At 44.2% G+C, this 17,236-nt stretch overlaps 1 protein-coding gene across 1 annotated transcript in view; it reads left to right on the plus strand.

The window, feature by feature from the left end:
• Positions 1-17,024, plus strand: part of LOC121029879 (uncharacterized) — a 158,122-nt gene extending 141,098 nt beyond the window's left edge. Inside the window, exons 38-46 of the mRNA XM_040474338.1 lie at positions 335-388; positions 1,259-1,426; positions 3,285-3,437; positions 4,229-4,360; positions 5,200-5,352; positions 7,041-7,250; positions 10,939-11,059; positions 14,119-14,246; positions 16,808-17,024. Of these exons, the coding sequence (XP_040330272.1) occupies positions 335-388; positions 1,259-1,426; positions 3,285-3,437; positions 4,229-4,360; positions 5,200-5,352; positions 7,041-7,250; positions 10,939-11,059; positions 14,119-14,246; positions 16,808-16,933 (1,245 nt within the window). The 3' untranslated portion in view covers positions 16,934-17,024. The remainder of the gene's footprint in view (positions 1-334; positions 389-1,258; positions 1,427-3,284; positions 3,438-4,228; positions 4,361-5,199; positions 5,353-7,040; positions 7,251-10,938; positions 11,060-14,118; positions 14,247-16,807) is intronic.
• Positions 17,025-17,236: the final 212 nt, after the last annotated feature.

The raw sequence follows: 17,236 nt of genomic DNA on the forward strand, positions 1-17,236 counted from the left end.
GAAAAGTGCAAAAGCCTGAAAAAAAAAATCAAATGAAGCATTCAAATATCAAACGAGTCTTGGCCTCACCCCCAGTTTGGCTTATCCACAGAGCCAAGTCTTCTGCATTAGTGTGGACACCTGGAAGTTCATGCTGCCTTTAGATCTCATGTTGGGCATCCTAAAATCCGATGGGACCACAAGCACAGTCCTGACTCCAGGTGGAGCTTGAGGAGCTCAAAATGAAGCTCCATTAACACAAATGGGAGGTGTCTGGAGCATGGTGTCCTGAACTGAGCCATGGTTGGAAGAACAAATGGTTAAGTTTGGTTGTATATTCTTTTCTCCTCTTCAGGAATTAGATCTTATACGAAGAGGTTCGGGTCCTCCTGAAGACAATGCTGGTCAGGTAGGTTAGTTATTACCAAAAAGCTTCTCTTCTCCACCTCACAGATCCACAATCTCAGCAGTAGGAAGACAGGAAACTTCCTAGCATTATTTTCTTGTGCCCTGTAGAAGTCCCATCAATGAAGATCCACTGCAGAAACACCTAAGGAGTGTGTTTTCACTTTTTAAGCAATAAGGGCTTTCTTTTTCTTAGCTTTTTGGTGGTTGTTGTTTTTTGTATTGCTTTGACTTATATTTTTCTTGCTATTTTTTGGGTTGGGGCAGAGGACTTTTCCCCCAAACAAGAAGTATTGAGGCTGAGGTGTCAAGAAAGGCCAATTTGCAAATGGAGACCAAGAGAGCGGAAGTATTTTATCGGATTAAAAAGTGCTTAAAGGGGCGCCTGGGTGGCTCAGTCAGTTAAGCGTCCGACTTCAGCCAGGTCACGATCTTGCAGTCCGTGAGTTCGAGCCCCGCGTCGAGCTCTGGGCTGATGGCTCAGAGCCTGGAGCCTGCTTCTGATTCTGTGTCTCCCTCTCTCTCTGCCCCTCCCCCGTTCATGCTCTGTCTTTCTCTGTTCCAAAAATAAATAAACGTTAAAAAAAATTTTTTTTTTAAGTGCTTAAATGTGCCTCTTCTGGGAACACTTATATATATGCCCTCATATAATAGGCAACCATTTATTGAATACCTATTATATGTCTGGCACTGTTCTGAGACCCATAAACCAACCTTCAATTCTGCCACCCATATTTGTACAACAGGATGTTCACCTCTTTCATCAGCTTCAAGGTAGAAGAGCAAATTCGACGCTGATATGCAAAGAACTATTTTGTAGTGACAGTTTGGAATTTTTGAGTTATTTTCCATTAAACAATATTTGTGCTGTTAGGTTGCAGAGCTCAGTCATAATATGATCATGGAAATCACTGCTCTGAGAGCTCGACTCACAGATTTGGAAGAAGAAAATCTGAATCTCAAAGAGAAGATTAGAAAAGAAGTCCAAGAAGAATATGAAACATTAGTTCAGGCTCTGTTTATGACATGTTTAGACATAAAAGTAAGTGACCTGTGTCGGACGTCTGGACAGTCCTGTGGGAGCCAAGTGTTAATGATCTCCACAGCCACTGAACACAGAGTGGTCACAATGACAGAATGGGCTTTGTGGTAACCAGAGCCTGTTGGGCCCAAGAATTCTCTGGCTCTGAGAGTTCACTTCAGAGAGGGGGTCAGCGATGGGTTCTCATTATTTTACCACGATAGACACTAAATTTTAGGTAATTTAGTTATTTGCTGTTTTCCCCACTCTGCTGCCAAGGGCCATTGCTGCCATCTGATTGCTGTGAAGGACAGGTGGGGGGTGTTTTCTCCAAAACCCCCAATGGTTAACATCACTGTTGTCTACTGAGTGTGACCATCCAAGCAGGAGAGTGCAGTGCCCTAAGCCAGGACAGACCCTGGTGTAGGTAGCAACTGGCACCTCCTGAAAGCTCACTGGACAGATTCAGAATTTGAATTAGCTGTCGGTGATTTTTTTCTGGCCTTCAAATGCCCACCAGTCTTTCTCTCACGTCCAGTGTCGGGCAGCTGCTGACCTGTAAGTGAAGGTCCATCCAGAAAAGGAGCAATGGGGTGCCTGTGTGCCCACGGCACTGTAGAAGCCTGTCACTTTCTTATGATGTCTGAAGAGCTATAAGATGGAGGCCCCATGCCTAAAATGGGCCATCACAGAGCCTGGTCCAGCTGCCCCAAAATTGTGAATTTCACTACAAACCCGCCCCCTCTCTTGCTATTGGATGTTTCCCAGAGCCAGCCCCCAGTGGGTCCTTACTTCGCTATCTCTCCTGGAGGATTCTGGGTCCCTGAAGTTGTTACATTGACAGGAGCTTCCACCAGAGCTCTGCCTTGGCATGGTCATTCCAGAGAGGACCAGAGATTCCTCCTCACTTATGAAGGGTCCATAAAACACAAGTGCTTACAAATATTAAAGAATTGAAACCAAAACACATTGGGCCTGGTATTGCAGGAGAACAGACAGTGAAGTCTGGAATTGCTAAGTCATCTTCCAGGTACGAAATTATTGAAAAATTTCTTAATTTTTTTTTTAACTTATGCCAGATTCCTAGACAGAAAGTGGATTCTCTACTTCTCCCAGGCTAACCTAGTTCTGCAGGCCACCTGAAGCAGAGACTCTCTGTTCTACCCCAGACTCTTAAGTAGGTGGGGAAGCTTTCTCTGTGTGGCCAGGAGCCAGACTTCCTGCCATGGCTGCCCAGCTGGGCACTATCTTCCTGCTTTCCTCTCCAGTAAAATGGTTCAGAGATGAGAGGACACCCAACTCTACCCTTCACCGGAGGATGCTGGGTCTGTAGTTGTACTTAGCAATGATCAAGCTGTTCCACCAAAAGCTGTTATCCACAAGCCATTCAGAACAGACTATTTCATAATGAGACTTCTGCTAAAACCGAAATGGGAAAGTAGCCAGCCTGATTCCTTCCTCTACTGTATTTTTAATGTAGTTCCTCATTAGTGGCTCATCTATATAGTGTTTTATCTGGTCAGATTCTGCTGAGTCAACCTGATTGCAAAAACCCCTAGGTTCAAATTCTCAAGTAACCCTTTGGAGGAGGAGGAGTGACTCAGTTTTCCACCTGTGACCTTCCACTCTTCTATCCATTCAACTTAACTTGGCATCTGGTAACTTAGGCTCTAAGACATGTAGGGTCTATCTGATGAAGCCCTGTGGACTGAAGACAATAGTAAAGGGGGCTGATAGGGAGATTTCCAGATAATACCTGATAGAATAATTGGGTGGATGATTTTTTTTTCATGTGAAATCATTTCTGAAAGTTAGCTTTTAGAAGGCAAAATGACTCTTCCTCTACTGTCCTTCCTGAACTTGAGTCTGCAATTTGCAGGAAAAACTGGATGAGAATCAGATGAATTTGATCCAGAAAGTGTGTGAGCTCATTGGCGAAGTAAGAACAGAAGGGATTGACAATATGAAGGCCCTAAAGAAAAAATGGGGCTCTGCCAGACCTGATGAAGGAATGAAAGAAAACCCAGCCAAAGTACGTGATTTCATTTAGCGATAGGATATCAGCATTTCATCTCAGCATCTGACCCTACCGCTCACTCTGTATGCATTCCAGTCTGGTTTCCCTGAGAAAGCATTGCATCAGACATTTTAAAAGGGCACCAGGGCTCACAGCACACTTGTGTTATCTTCTGGAAGGCACGTTTTTTTTTCTTTTTAAAGTTTTTATTTATTGTGTGTGTGTGTGTGTGTGTGTGTGTGTGTGTGTGTGTGAGAGAGAGAGAGAGAGACAGAGACAGAGAGAGACAGAGAGACAGAGACAGAGAGACAGAGAAAAAAAATATGTGAGTGGGGGAGGGGCAGAGAGAGAGGGAGAGAGAATCCCAGGCAGGCTCTTCACTGCCAGCACAGAGCCTGACACGGGGCTCAAACTCACAGACTGTGAGATCATGACCTGAGCCAAAACCAAGAGTCAGACGCTTGGGGCGCCTGGGTGTCTCAGTCGGTTAAGCACCCGACTCTTTGACTCTTGATTTCCACATTTCCAGTCAGGTCATGATCTCACAGTTTGTGATATCAAGCCTCTCCACCCCTCCCCAGGGCTCTGCACTGACAGTGTGGAGCCCGCGTAGGATTCTCTCTCTCCTCTCTCTGCCCCTCCCCCACTTGCACTCTCACTCTCTTTCAAAATAAATAAATAAACATCAGAAAAAAAAAAAAAAAAAAGGCTGAGCCACCCAGGTGCCCCAAGGCCTGTCTCTGATGTTAGAATCTGTGCCCTTCCCATGGGGGCAGAGTTTTCTGAAAGTAAGCCTTTCTCAGCAGGAGCAGCTGCGTGCCTTGGAGCAAGACAACTGCCGCCTGTCTGCCCTGGTGTGCAAAGTGAGGAGCCTGGGCCACTGGAGGTTGGCTGTGCAGCGGGCTCGCTTCCAGGGCCAGCTGAACAGGACAGAGAAGGTGAGTGTTAGGAGAGGGAGGCCCGCCCACCCCGCACAGCAGGGAGTGACTGACGAGGTGGGGGGCTGGCTGACCTGGGGGGCTGGTCTTGCCCTGGTGTTGGCAAGACCAACCATCTTAACGGATCTGACAGTCGACAGTCGGGGAGTTTTCCAGGGAAGTGACTGAATGTCAGAGCCCCCAGAGAAATAGGAAAGAGCCAGAAGCCAATGGCAAAGAAGCAAATGGGAGAACAGAGAGTCTAGCATGAGAACAGGGGAAAAATGGAGGGAGGACATCACCAAGGGTTTGAGGCAGCTTCATCCAAACACCGTAAATCTTTGAGTTTTCAGACATGATTATCTGAGGAAAATGGAGTAACAAAATAAGTGGAAAATCAGCTTCAAGGCAAATTGGAACCAAAGCACATAGAAATAGTGGTTTGGAAACTTTCACTTAGTGTTTCTGAAAGTCCCTATTTGCTCTGCCACACTCTTCTTCAGTGAGGACACAGAGAAGACGACTAGAGCTTCTTTCTACCAGAAGTGTTTTTTTTTTTTTTTTAATGTTTATTTATTTTTAAGAGAGACAGAGAACAAGAACATGAGTCAGGGAGGGGCAGAGAGAGAGGGAGACAGAGGATCTGAAGTGGGCTCGGACAATGACAACAGTGAGCCTGACCTGAGGCTCGAACTCACAAACCGTGAGATCATGCCTGAGCCAACTGAGCCACCCAAGTACCCCTCTACCGGAAGTTTTTAAAAATGATGGATAATGAAGTGGTTTAGAGACTCTTCTCAAATGAAAACTATGGAAAGGAAACTTATTTCCTATCTTACTGTGTTTGGGGGTGTTCACAGGAAGCCATGCAAAGTAAAAAAGAGTGTTTGAGCGTCAAGCTGATGGCAGAACGAGAAGCGGTTTTATTTCATCAGCAGTTAGGGGTGCTACGGCAGGCCCTGGCCGGGGCTCAGGCCACCAACACCAGGATGCGCAAGCAGCAGGATAACCAGGTATCTGAACACCAGAACCCCTCTTCCTCCCTCCCTTTGAGCTCGCTCTGCAAAGCTGACTGTGGCCCTGGAAGCAGCACCCTGCCTCCTGCAGCAGTCACCGGGACTCCACAGCTGAGGCCAAGCAGGAGGCACTGCCAGAGAAAGATGGCCCAGACCTCAGCTTCGCTTCTACTTCCTTTCTAGCCCTAGACACCAAGGAGAGTGGCCAAAAGTTGGCTAAGATGGTGAAATACTACCCTTACACAAAAGATCGTTCTTCGGTGTGTATGTGTATGTGTTTCTCAGAGGATCTTTTTGCCTAGAGGGCATCTTGGGATGTAGGTCTCTGCCTTTAGCCCAGTCCTTTCATCTCCAAGCACGCTTTCCATCGATAGTGACCTTCTGCACGTGGAGTGTGGCCTAGCCATCAGCATTATTCCCCAAACAGAGTCTTGCATTCTTTCCTGATGACCCACCCATACTAAGTCATAATTTCAGAAGTCACTGCTGCTCAATAAGGGGTGGGCACCAAAATGAAGGTGTTTCCAAGTTTAAGCTCTAATAACTGGGCTAACTCTCCAAGCATGAATGAAGCAGAAAGACCCTAGGTTTAGTTTTATTTTTATTTATTTTAACAGTTTTGTATCTTTTTTTAAGTTTATTTGTTTATTGAGAGAGAAAGAGGAGAGAGAGAGAGAGAGAGAGAGAGAGAGAGAGAGAGAGAGAGAGAGAGAATCCCAAGCAGGCTCCCTGCTGTCAGCACAGAGCCTGATGCAGGGCTCAAATCCATGAACTGTGAGATCACGACCTGAGCTGAAACCAAGAGTCAGATGCTTAACTGGCTGAGCCCCCCAGGTGCCCCCAGAAAGACCCTAGGTTTAGAGAGACAAGAGTTGAGTTTAAATAAGAGTCTGGGAAAGCTGGGCATATTTAAAACACGACATATAATTTGTTCCTTTTGGACCTGACATCCTCTGTTATTGTGCACCAGGTGAAGAATGGAGTATAATTATGTAAACTGTAACATCACCATACAAATATTATTAGTATTAGTATTATAATTGAGGATTGGACATCTGGTACTTATGGTGCTACTGATTAGAAAAATTTCAAAACAGAACCAAATTATCACTACGCTTTTCCTTCATTAACCATCTGGAACCTGGCTTCCCCAAAGCTATTTTGGAAGTCAAAACAGAGGCAAGATTAGAACCTCCCTTCTCCACTCCCTGCTTTGTATTACATCACTCCTTTCTCCCCAGGCAAACCCTTCCCTGCCATGTCATGATAAATGCTCAATGACAAGGCAAATGTAGTTTGTGGTGGATATAACTATGTGGTTAATAAGTTAAGTAACATACATACTATCGTCAAGTTTGGGCATTAAAAGACCCAATTTCTTGACCTGTACAGTGGCATTACCACTTGCCTGGCTTTTGCTCTTTGTTTCCTTTGTTCTCCCCCTGACTGTTGCTTCAGGGCTTACAGTCCAGGCCAAGCTGGCCTAGGTCCTGGTAGTCTTGCTGCCTGCTAGCCCAAACAGAAAGGCCAGCCTCTATTACCCTGAGCCCGGGAATATTCCACAGAGTTGCGCCCCTGGGCCCTACTGGAGGGGTTGGCTATTGTGCTGGGCAACTTCTTCCCCACCTTTTGGTGAGAAGAAAGACTCTGCCTTCTTCGTTTCCTTTGGCCTTTTCCTGCCACAGGCTCGATTGCTGAGAGAGCTGCAACACAGAGTGACCGAGGAAGCTCGCCACAGGCAGCAGCTGGATCTAATGAAGGCCTCCGGCATGGAGAAGCTCTTGGAAGATGTGCGGCAAAAGGACCAGCACCTGCAGCTCCTTACTGAAGAGGCAGAGAGGGCTTCGAAACTGGGCCGGCTTCAGCAGAAGAGAACTCAGACAGAACTCCGACAGGTAACTCCCGGGGGAGGTAGCAGCCACTCGAAAGCCAGTCGGGGTGCACCAGCCAGAGCTTGCATTCTTCTGGCATTCTCCCTGCCTCTGGTGTCCTCCACCTTTGTCATTTCTAGGCCCACAGGAAAACGGAAATATTTCTGCCCATGTTGGGTGATGCTCAGGTTGCCTATGGTGAGAGAGGACTGTTTGACTGCCTCAAGGCCCAGAATCTTGGCACCTTTAGAACCCATGTGGGAAACATGTTTCCATCTGGCTACAATTTCTGAGCTAGGGAATCCTTTAGAAAATTCCAACGGTAATCTGGAAAAGCAGCAAGCATTATGAAAGCTATTATAAGAGGATTTTAGTCAAGGTGTTTCTGGAAATTTAGAGACAAAAAGGAAAGGCAAAAGTGATTTCCAGACACAATATATTTTTGTTAAATATATCCCTACAGCAAGAAAAGAAAAAAACAAACAAAAAAAGAGGAGGAAAAGATAGATGTAGATGTGGATTAATGCAGGTTCCAACACAGGAGAGCACAGAATGTAATCCAATACAGAAGGCAAAAGAAATAGCACCTTCCAGAGCAGGCACTTCTCATGTATTCACTGAAGGAATAAATCACTTCATTCACCAGAGATATTAGGAAAGAGAAGTTGGAAAGTTAAGTTAAATGATTGGCCGGGGTGCCTGGGTGGCTCAGTTGGTTAAGCATCTGACTTCGTCTCAGGTCATGATCTCACAGCTCGTGAGTTCAAGTCCCATGTGGGGCTTTGTCCTGACAACTCAGAGCCTGAAGCCTGCTTCAGATTCTGTGTCTCCCTCTCTCTCTGCCCCTCTCCCACTCTCTCTCTCTCTCTCTCTCTCTCTCTCAAAAATAAATAAAAAGATTTAAAAAAAATTTTAAAAATTAAATCATTGGCCAAGTGTTTCAAGGAGGAGATCAATGGGGAGAAGTCTGCAAAAACAAAGGACAAAATTTTAAAAAGGCTAAAAATTGAATTGAGGCAATGCTAGAGAAAATATTTTTGGAGAAATGGAGAGAAAATGAGTAGCTTTAGAATAAAAGAAAAATTAGAATTTCACATTTATTTCATGAAAAATAAACGAAAATATGACTTGAATCCTTAGAAACATTTGGTGTCACATATTTATCTTTCAAATTAGGCTTTTCCAGAAACCAGCACAAAAATAAGGAGTTCATCTCTCTAGTTAATAGGTAATTCTTGTCTAACGGCAGAGATTCTAAAAGCAGTCAAAAACATTTTGAGGCTTCTCTCAACAAATACATGTCTTTAGTGTATATATGTAAAAACGATCACTGGCTGTTTCTAAACCGCCCTCCACCTCTGCTGGCAGCTCCTGTCCCCTGGGCTTATGGTCTCACTTCTCACCAACTAGCAATCCACCTTCAGCCAGCAAGAGCCCCTATGACCTACGGTGACTTCTTTAGTCCATCTCCAACCTCCAATTCCGAGGGCAGATTTTGACTCTCTGACCTTGGAGAGCATGAATGTCCTTGCCTACCTCCCGTTCCTGGGGATGCTCTAGAGTCAGACTTCCTGATTCACACCCCAGGGCCTTCCACCGCGTAACTTTAGGCTAGATCTGTGGTCTCTATGTGCTGTAGTCTTCTCGTTGGTACAGCGGAGAACGATATACTCATTTCACGAGATTTTTAGGAGGATTAAGGTAATTCAGATGAAGCACTAAGATCAGAAACTAATACACAGCTCTTGATAAATATTGACTATATGTCTTTTGGCTGGGAATATGAAGGTGAACACTTTTGGAAACAGACTGACCTGGATTGGTTGTGGGATCTCGGGCACATCTGTGATGTGGGGTGGGGTCCTTTTTAAGGTCCTAACACAACACAAGGTCCTTGCTAAGCATGTTTCCTTCCTTTGTTAATATTTTTCCAATTGGTTTAGCCCCAGCCTGGCTCAGAGGTCTTGATAATGTTTTTCTTGATATGGTTTGATATAGTTTGATAAGTCTTGATATGGTTCCTGTCCATGGGGATCGAGGAGCCTACACCAATCCCTGCAGTGCATAGAGGCACCTTGGGCCTAATTTGTATTAGGAAGTTTTCCTAACTCTGGGGATCTGATCTTCTACTGACAGTTACAGTACACTTGAGAGCATCTGCACGCACAAGAAACTGCCCCTTTAACTTTTGTATGATGAGCTGTAGGTTATAGCGTCAAAACCTCACAGGCCTTCTGGTTGGGTCTATGCAGACAAGAGTGTGCTGAATTTTTGAGATTAGCCTGTGGATTAGCTTTCTGGGGCTACTGTAACAAATTGCCACAAACCAGATGGCTTAATACAACAGAGATTTATTCTCTCACAGTTCAGGAGTCCAGAAGCCTGAAATCAAGATGTTGGCTCTTCCTGGGGGCTCTGAGGAAGAGTCTGTTCTATGCCTCTCTTCTGGCTTGTGGTGGCTGCCTGTAATCCTTGACATTCCTTGGCTGGTGGCTACAGCACTCCAATGTCTGCCTTCCTCATCCGATGGCCTTCTCCCTATGTGTCCCTCTGTGTGTCTGTACCCTTTCCTCGTATAAAAGCATCAGTCATTGTACGTAAGGCCCACTCAATCCAGTATGACTTCGTCATAACTTAATTACATCTGCAACGACTATTTCTAAGTCAGGTCACATTTTGATGTTCCAGGTGGACGTGAATGGGGGAACGCTATTAGATCCACCCTACTATTCTGACTTTTTTACAATTATTACCTTTTTATACTTTATAATTTTATGATATCATTAGAATCATATTGCTTTTTTATACTTTTGAATAATTTTTATAATTCAATTACTTTTTATAATCTATATCCATTTATATTTATATAAATAAAAATAAACTTCAAAAGAAAAGACACCTCCTGTCTATACAGATGAGGAGCACCTTGGATCCGGCCACGTGGGTCAGCTGTGCTAGCAGAGAGCCACCCAGATAAACACAAAGATCACCTCTCTGGGGCACCTGGATGGCTCGGTCGGTAGAGCGTTCAGCTCTTGATCTGTGTTCAGGTCATGATCTCACTGTTAGCGGGACTGAACATGCTGACAGCGTGGAGACTACTTGGGATTCTCTTTCTCCCTCTCTCTGCCCCTCCCCGACTCATGCTCTCATTCTCTCTCTCTCTCTCTCTCAAAGTAAATAAAAAACATTAAAAACAAAAGCTCGCCTCTGAGTATGGGCCTTATATAAGGCCAGGGAGATGATTCTCAGGGCATCCCTGCAGATAATGAGCTGCACTGAGCTGAGCACAGAGATCTGGAAGAAAGATCAAGTCTTTCCTTTGCTTGAAACTGTCCAGAGACTTCCTCCTGTCCTTGGAGTGGTTTTGTGGCTTGGCCTACAAGGTCCTCTGTGAACTGAGGGCCCTTTTCCATCTCTTCTCTTCCCCTCCCCTCTGGTGAAATAAACATAAAGGATATAAATTGTATGAGTAAACTCCTGGCTATTATGAGGTAATAAGGGGGTCCAGGGGCTGCCTCTGCTCATCTTTGGTTTAAGTTCTCGGCCTTCTTAGAGCTCTTGATTTTCAGAAGGCTGAGTTCAGCCTGACCAGGACTGTGTGAAGATTTATGTTCCTGGGGTGGCCTGGACCCACACTCTCCTAGTAACCCCAGGAACTAAAGTGTGCACCAAAAAAGCATCTCTGCTTCCTAAGCACTTTTCCCCTCAGCTGAGAAGCCGGCTTGTCCAGGAACGCAGTGTGAAGCTGGATGCTTTCCAGCGCATAGAAGAGCTACAAAGTCAGCTTAATGACGCTGAGCGATTGTCTGTCCAGATGAGCTCACCAGGCGGTAAGCATGTCCCCTATTCTAGCTAGAACAAACCCCCAGGGTCTGGGGTCTGAATTGAAGGAGGGTCTCATGGGCCAGCCATGAAAACCCAGTGGTTATTGCATAGGTGCTCCATGATGTCTGTTGAATGAATGAATGAATGAATGATACATGAATGAATAAAACTTAATTCTGATTTGCAGTCATAATTTTCTACTTTAGTAGAAAGGTGACTCCAGTCACCTTGGAGTACTGACATCCAATCCTAAAAGATTTCAGTCATAAAAACTGGTCTCAGGAGGGTGTAATGTACCACTTAAAGAACACTGGGTACTTTACTATATTTTGAAGCATCTTAATGTCTTGGGACATCAATGACCACATTTCTCAAGTGTTATTTATAAATATATTATGATTCTTGGGTGCTGGGGGCTTGAGGAGTGCTATGGAAATGGCAATCAAGATAGCCCTCTGGGCAATGTAGCATAGAGCAGAGGCCAAACCCAGGATGTCTCTAAACTGGCTTCCTTCCCTATAAGTTGAGGATGAAATTAATTCCAAGTTCTTTTGTAGATCTGACTATCAAAAATATCATCAAATATCAATAACCAGGACTGAATAACTGCATATGTTGGTTACTATACTTTGACACTTTCATACTTGTGTGTCCTTTATGTTTGCTTTTGGCTCTTTACCAGTTGAATATATAAGATCTTTCACAAACAGAAAGATCAGTGTCAAAGATCAAGCAAACAAAGATGGAGTTACTTTGGGTTTGCTGAGAGCAGGGCTGGGCTCGCTGGTAAAGCCCAGGGCTCTACCCTCTGCCTCTGTGCCTATTGCCTGGGCCCTGACCACAGGGGGAGGTTCCCCACCCCAGCTGTGCTGTCCAAAGAGGAAGAGCATCAAAAGTACTGAAGGGCCCTATTTTGGCCACTGACGCTGAGCAGTTCTGCACCTTGAACTCTCCTCTCCACACTCCATGGGATTTTCCTGTCTATCCCTTGCCCCTCTGTCTCCAGCCCAGCTAAGCACCCTTTTTTTTTTTTTTTAAAGTAAGCCCTACACCCAACGTGGAAGTTGAACTCAGGACCCTGAGATCAAGAGTCTCCTGCTCTGCTAGCTAAGCCATCCAGATGCCCCAGCCAAGCATCTTTTTAACCTCTTTTTGGGTTAACGTGTCCTTTCAAACTGCCCTCCATGTCCTCCAACACCTGCACATTTATGAAGGAGAAGCAGAGTGAGGCATGAGACAGGTGCAGGATGGGGCAGAACCCTAATTCCCAAGACTGGGGATGTGGCAGGAGTGAAAGAGAAGCCTCTTTCCCAGAAAGCAGAGCTAGAAGTTTCTCCTAAGCCCCAGCCCCCACCTGTCCCCCACTGCAGTGACTCATTGGAGGGGAGGGACTGGGTTGCACCTATCTATTTAATGCCCAGCACTCCAAGGGGACAGCTATACTATTAATGTGACAAGGTAGAAGTCATTCCCACTCCTTTCTCAGCTGTTGTCCAGATGAAAGCATGAAGTGACCGAGGTCTCTCCTTCCTGTCGTGGTGGTAGCAGCAGCCACCCTGCTCCCTGCATCAGAAGCATCAGAAGCAAAGGCAGACTTAAGGAGCAAGCTCTCCTTACTTGGCATTAGCATGGTATCCCCTTAGGATCTTGCACCTCTTGAGGAACTGTAATATGCTCTAGTGCAGTTAGTCTTAAAATGCTTAAGGGGAAAAAAAATGAAATCACTTGGCTGACAAAACTGTGAAATGTTCAGAGGTAGACCAGCTTCAGTTTGCTTGATCCAGGTCTGACCTACTTCCCCGGGGCCTGACCCCTCTGTCTGCCCCTCTGGGCTCCAAGAATGCTGGGAGCAGAAAGGAAGTGGAAGTAACCCCTCGGGAAGCGAGATGACTGCCACTGCTGTCCCTTCCATCCTCTGTTCCAGCTCACATGGCAGGAGTGAGTGTAGAGATGGGACAATTAAAAAGGACCAGCCCCTGACTGGGCTGACTCAGGTCATATGCCCGAATTTGAACAAATCACGGAAGCCAGACACTAAGATGCTTGGTGGGTTTAAGCCCTGCTCACATGTCCCTCCCCTGGAGCTGAAGATGGGTCAGCTCACTCTCTCCTCTTCCCAGAAACTATTTTATATCTTCCTGGCCTCTTCAGATCCTCAGACGCTGTCCTCCTCCCCAGCCAACACTTTACCTCCAGTTTCACAGAGCCGTTAAAAGCCATCATGTGGCAGAGATGGCTGGGTGGCTCAGTCGGTTAAGCAGCTGACTCTTGCTTTCCACTCAGGTTATGATCTCAGGGTTTGTGGGTTTGAGCCCCACATGGGGCTCTGCGCTGACAGCGTGGAGATTGCTTGGGATTCCCTCTCTCCCCCTCTCTCTCTGTCCCTCCCCTGCTCATGCTGTCTCTCAAAATAAATAAATAAACGTTTAAAAAAAATTTTTTTAAGCCATCACATGGGAAACCCCTCTATTTTTTGACCCCAGCCCACCTACATTAGGTACTCAGCTGCTTCTTGGTCCCTTCTGGTAAAATGGAAAATGTGCCCCGTTTCTTCCCTGGGCCAGTCCCAATGCTTGAGATTCCATTTGCTCCTAGCTTTTCAGGGACTCTGAACTATTATTTATCTGCTTTCTCTATATATACTCATATTTCCTACCCAACTCCCCTTCTAATCTTGTAAACAACCATTATTATTGAGTAACACATGCCAGGATCACAAAATCCACCCTAAACTAAAATTAAACATCTACCCAGTTGGTTGAGGAATCTGGGAGCTATACTTTGTCACCCTGTAAGTCCAGTTAATTACCAAGTCCTATTAACTCGAATATCCCTAAGTTTGTCCACTCCTACCCACCATAGTCCAAGTCACCTATCATGTCCTTCTCTTTCACTTGGTCATGTGACCCGCAGGCAAATGATTCCATGCAGATTTTGACATCTTCATTCAAAATTGACAAAGTTGGATTAGATGCCCATTTCAAGCTTTTCTAAAATTTTGTGGATTAAATCTAGGCCCATATATTGCAACCAGAGATATAATTTAACATTTTCAACATTATAGGACTTACATCTCGGGCTCAGTACTCCCTGAGTTCTGCTTCCACATCATTCAGATACTCCCAGCAACACCTTTTAAAGACTAATCTTATGAGCAGTAAAATAACAAGAAGGATTCAAAGGCCAGAAACTGTAAGTAAAGATAAATTTGATTATATATTGGAAACAATGAAAAATGTAAATATGAAATTATGGTTTTAGGTTAGGTTTTTTCAAACTTACATTAAAAAATTATATATCAGGGCACCTGGGTGGCTCAGTCCGTTAAGCATCCAACTTCGGCTCAGGTCATGATCTCGCGGTTTGTGGATTTGAGCCCTGCTTTGGGCTCTGTGCTGACAGCTCAGAGCCTGGGGCTTGATTTGGATTCTGTGTCTCCCTCTGTCTCTGCCCCTCCCCTGTTCATGCTCTGTCGCTCTGTCTCTCTGTCTCTGTCTCTCTAAAAAATAAATAAACATTAAGAAACATTATGTACCTGGCTGTTATCTAGATACTTGGGTCTAGATAATAAAATTCTGGATTTCTCTTAAAAAGGCTTTCTCCATGAATTGTTGCCAAATAGATGTGTTTATGGGAAGAAGGATGGTTCAGGGTTTCCTACTTTGCCATCTTGCCAATGCTACTCCTCAATAATAGAATTCTGATGTCAAAACAATTCAGCTCAAAAGCACTTACTCAATTACGTTTATTTATTTATTTTTAAATATGTTTTATTGTCAAGTTAGCTAACATACAGTGTATACAATGTGTTCTTGGCTTCAGAGATAGATTCCCGAGATTCATCATTTACATACAACACCCAGTGCTTATCCCAACAAGTGACTCCTGATTTCAGCTCAGGTTTGAACCCAGGAACTGTGAGATTGAACCTGAGCCAAAATCAAGAGTCAGACACTCAACTGACTGAACCACCCAGGTGCCCCATTTCTCACACGTTTTTAAAACGTTCTGCTGTGCCAGGGAACTCAGATAAGAGATCTGATGCTGCTAGTTAAAAAAAAGTGTTTATTTAAATAAATGGATGTGGAAGTCAATGTCCACACTTTGCTGTGTTCTGTGTCTGAATTTCTTCTTTTTCTTCAGTCATCTATAATAATTAACTAGCAGTTCTCACAGTTCATGGGTTCAAGCTCCGTATCGGGCTCCATGTTATTGGTGTGGAGCCTGGGAGCTTGGGATTCTCTCTCTCCCTTTCTCTCTGCCCCTCCCCCTCTTGCTCTGTCTCTCAAAAATAAATAAACTTAACAACAACAACAACAACATGTGAGAAATCTACCCTCCAAAGAAATTCTTGGCACACAGATTAGGTCCAGGTATAGCATGTATATGAAGATTTTTTTTTTTAACCTTTCAGCTTTTAGTGTATGTAAAACAATATTTACACCCTCCTCTACTGCATAAGTATTACGCCTTTGCCCAATTGTTTTTCAGAATCCCCTCCAGACATTTCCATGTCAACACATTTAAAATTCTTCCCTCTTAGGAGGCAAACCATAAGAGACTCTTAAATACTGAGAACAAACTGAGGGTTGATGGGGGGTGGAGGAGAGGGAAAGTGGCTGATGGGCATTGAGGAGGGCACTTTTTGGGATGAGCACTGGGTGTTGTATGGAAACCAATTTGACAATAAATTATATAAAAAATAACTAAAAATAAATAAAAAATAAAATTCTTCCCTCTTGCTTTGAGAAAAATTAAAAGGAAAAGATTTAATCATTCTGTCAGAGAAATATGCCATTCTAAAGTCTCTTTTGAGGGTATAATTCTGCAGCTGATAGTCTGGTTATTGGACGAAAAATTTGCTTCTAAACATGCAGTTAAAGAGTCATACACAGAAAGAGAAGAAACAGGTCAGGAATGTGCATTTGAGATCCTTGACCAAGTAGGGCCACCTTATTAATGCCCATCACTGGCTCAACTTACCAGTCTCTGTGCAGTCATCTTTCACCAAAAGGTAAGATTCTAGTATATGTCTATTTGTTTCTGCAAAAGCCTTCTCCAAAAGGAAGCAATATTCAGTTGATGTGTATGGAACCGGAAGGGCTTTTAAGACTCCCTCCATCCCCATTTCACTCCCAAAAGCAAATGTTGCTGTTGTGGGGGAGGTCTGCGATCACAGCTCATGGTTGAGAGGCTGCTTAAGTAGCCAAATGCATCAGAGGAGAGCCACTGTATTTGAAAGATTCAGAAGGGTGATGGTCTAAATAAACCCTAATAAATAAGGGAATGTTTTGTGGGCCCATTGACATGTGAATAGAAACCCCAAGCAATAAACCTAAGATCCAGGAAAAGCACAAAAGAATTGGAGCCTCTTCAAATCTATCTAAGCTCTGACTTCTTAAGGCCTAAGAGACAAATCAAATAAATGCATATTGAAGAATAATTTATACATGGCTGGAATGTAAGACCACCAATGATTTTCTTAACAAAACAAAACAAAACACTGCACTAACACAAATGATAAAATATTAAGGAATTTTTAGATTACTCCACATATGGGATATCTTTTTCTCCTTAGCTGGAAAAGGCTTCCTTTGATAGACTAATTCTTGACCAGTTCACTTTATGACATGCATCAAATATAAGAAGGCACACTAAATGGCCTAACCCAGACTGAACCAATGATCTCAGTCTTAGTCGTAAGGGTGACTTTTAATGGTATCTCCAATATCTATTTAATCTTTGTATTTCAGGTACCTATTAAACACAAAAAAAGGATTGACAACGTCTTTCTACCCAATGTGGTAGAAAATGTTCACCTTTCAGCTTTTCAAGTTCACACGGCTCCATCCATAATCCCAGAAGGACCCAACTGGTAATCATATACCCTCCAAGTTTTCTTTCTTTTTTAATGTTTATTCTTGAGAGACAGTGAGAGAAAGAGCATGAGCAGGGTAGGGACAGAGATAGAGGGAGACACAGAATCCAAAGCAGGCTCCAGGCTCCGAGCTGTCAGCACAGGGCCTGACACGAGGCTCAAACCCACAAACTGCGAGACCATGACCTGGGCCAAAGTCAGATGCTTAAGCAACTGAGCCACCCAGGTGCCCCTCCAAGTTTTATTTCTTTGAGCATCCGAATGAATAAACATGATTCGAACCTCCATTAAACCTTTATCTAAT

The sequence above is a fragment of the Herpailurus yagouaroundi genome, unplaced genomic scaffold, assembly GCF_014898765.1.
Source record: "Herpailurus yagouaroundi ecotype Mexico unplaced genomic scaffold, PumYag 139, whole genome shotgun sequence".
NCBI classification, from domain to species: domain Eukaryota; kingdom Metazoa; phylum Chordata; class Mammalia; order Carnivora; family Felidae; genus Herpailurus; species Herpailurus yagouaroundi.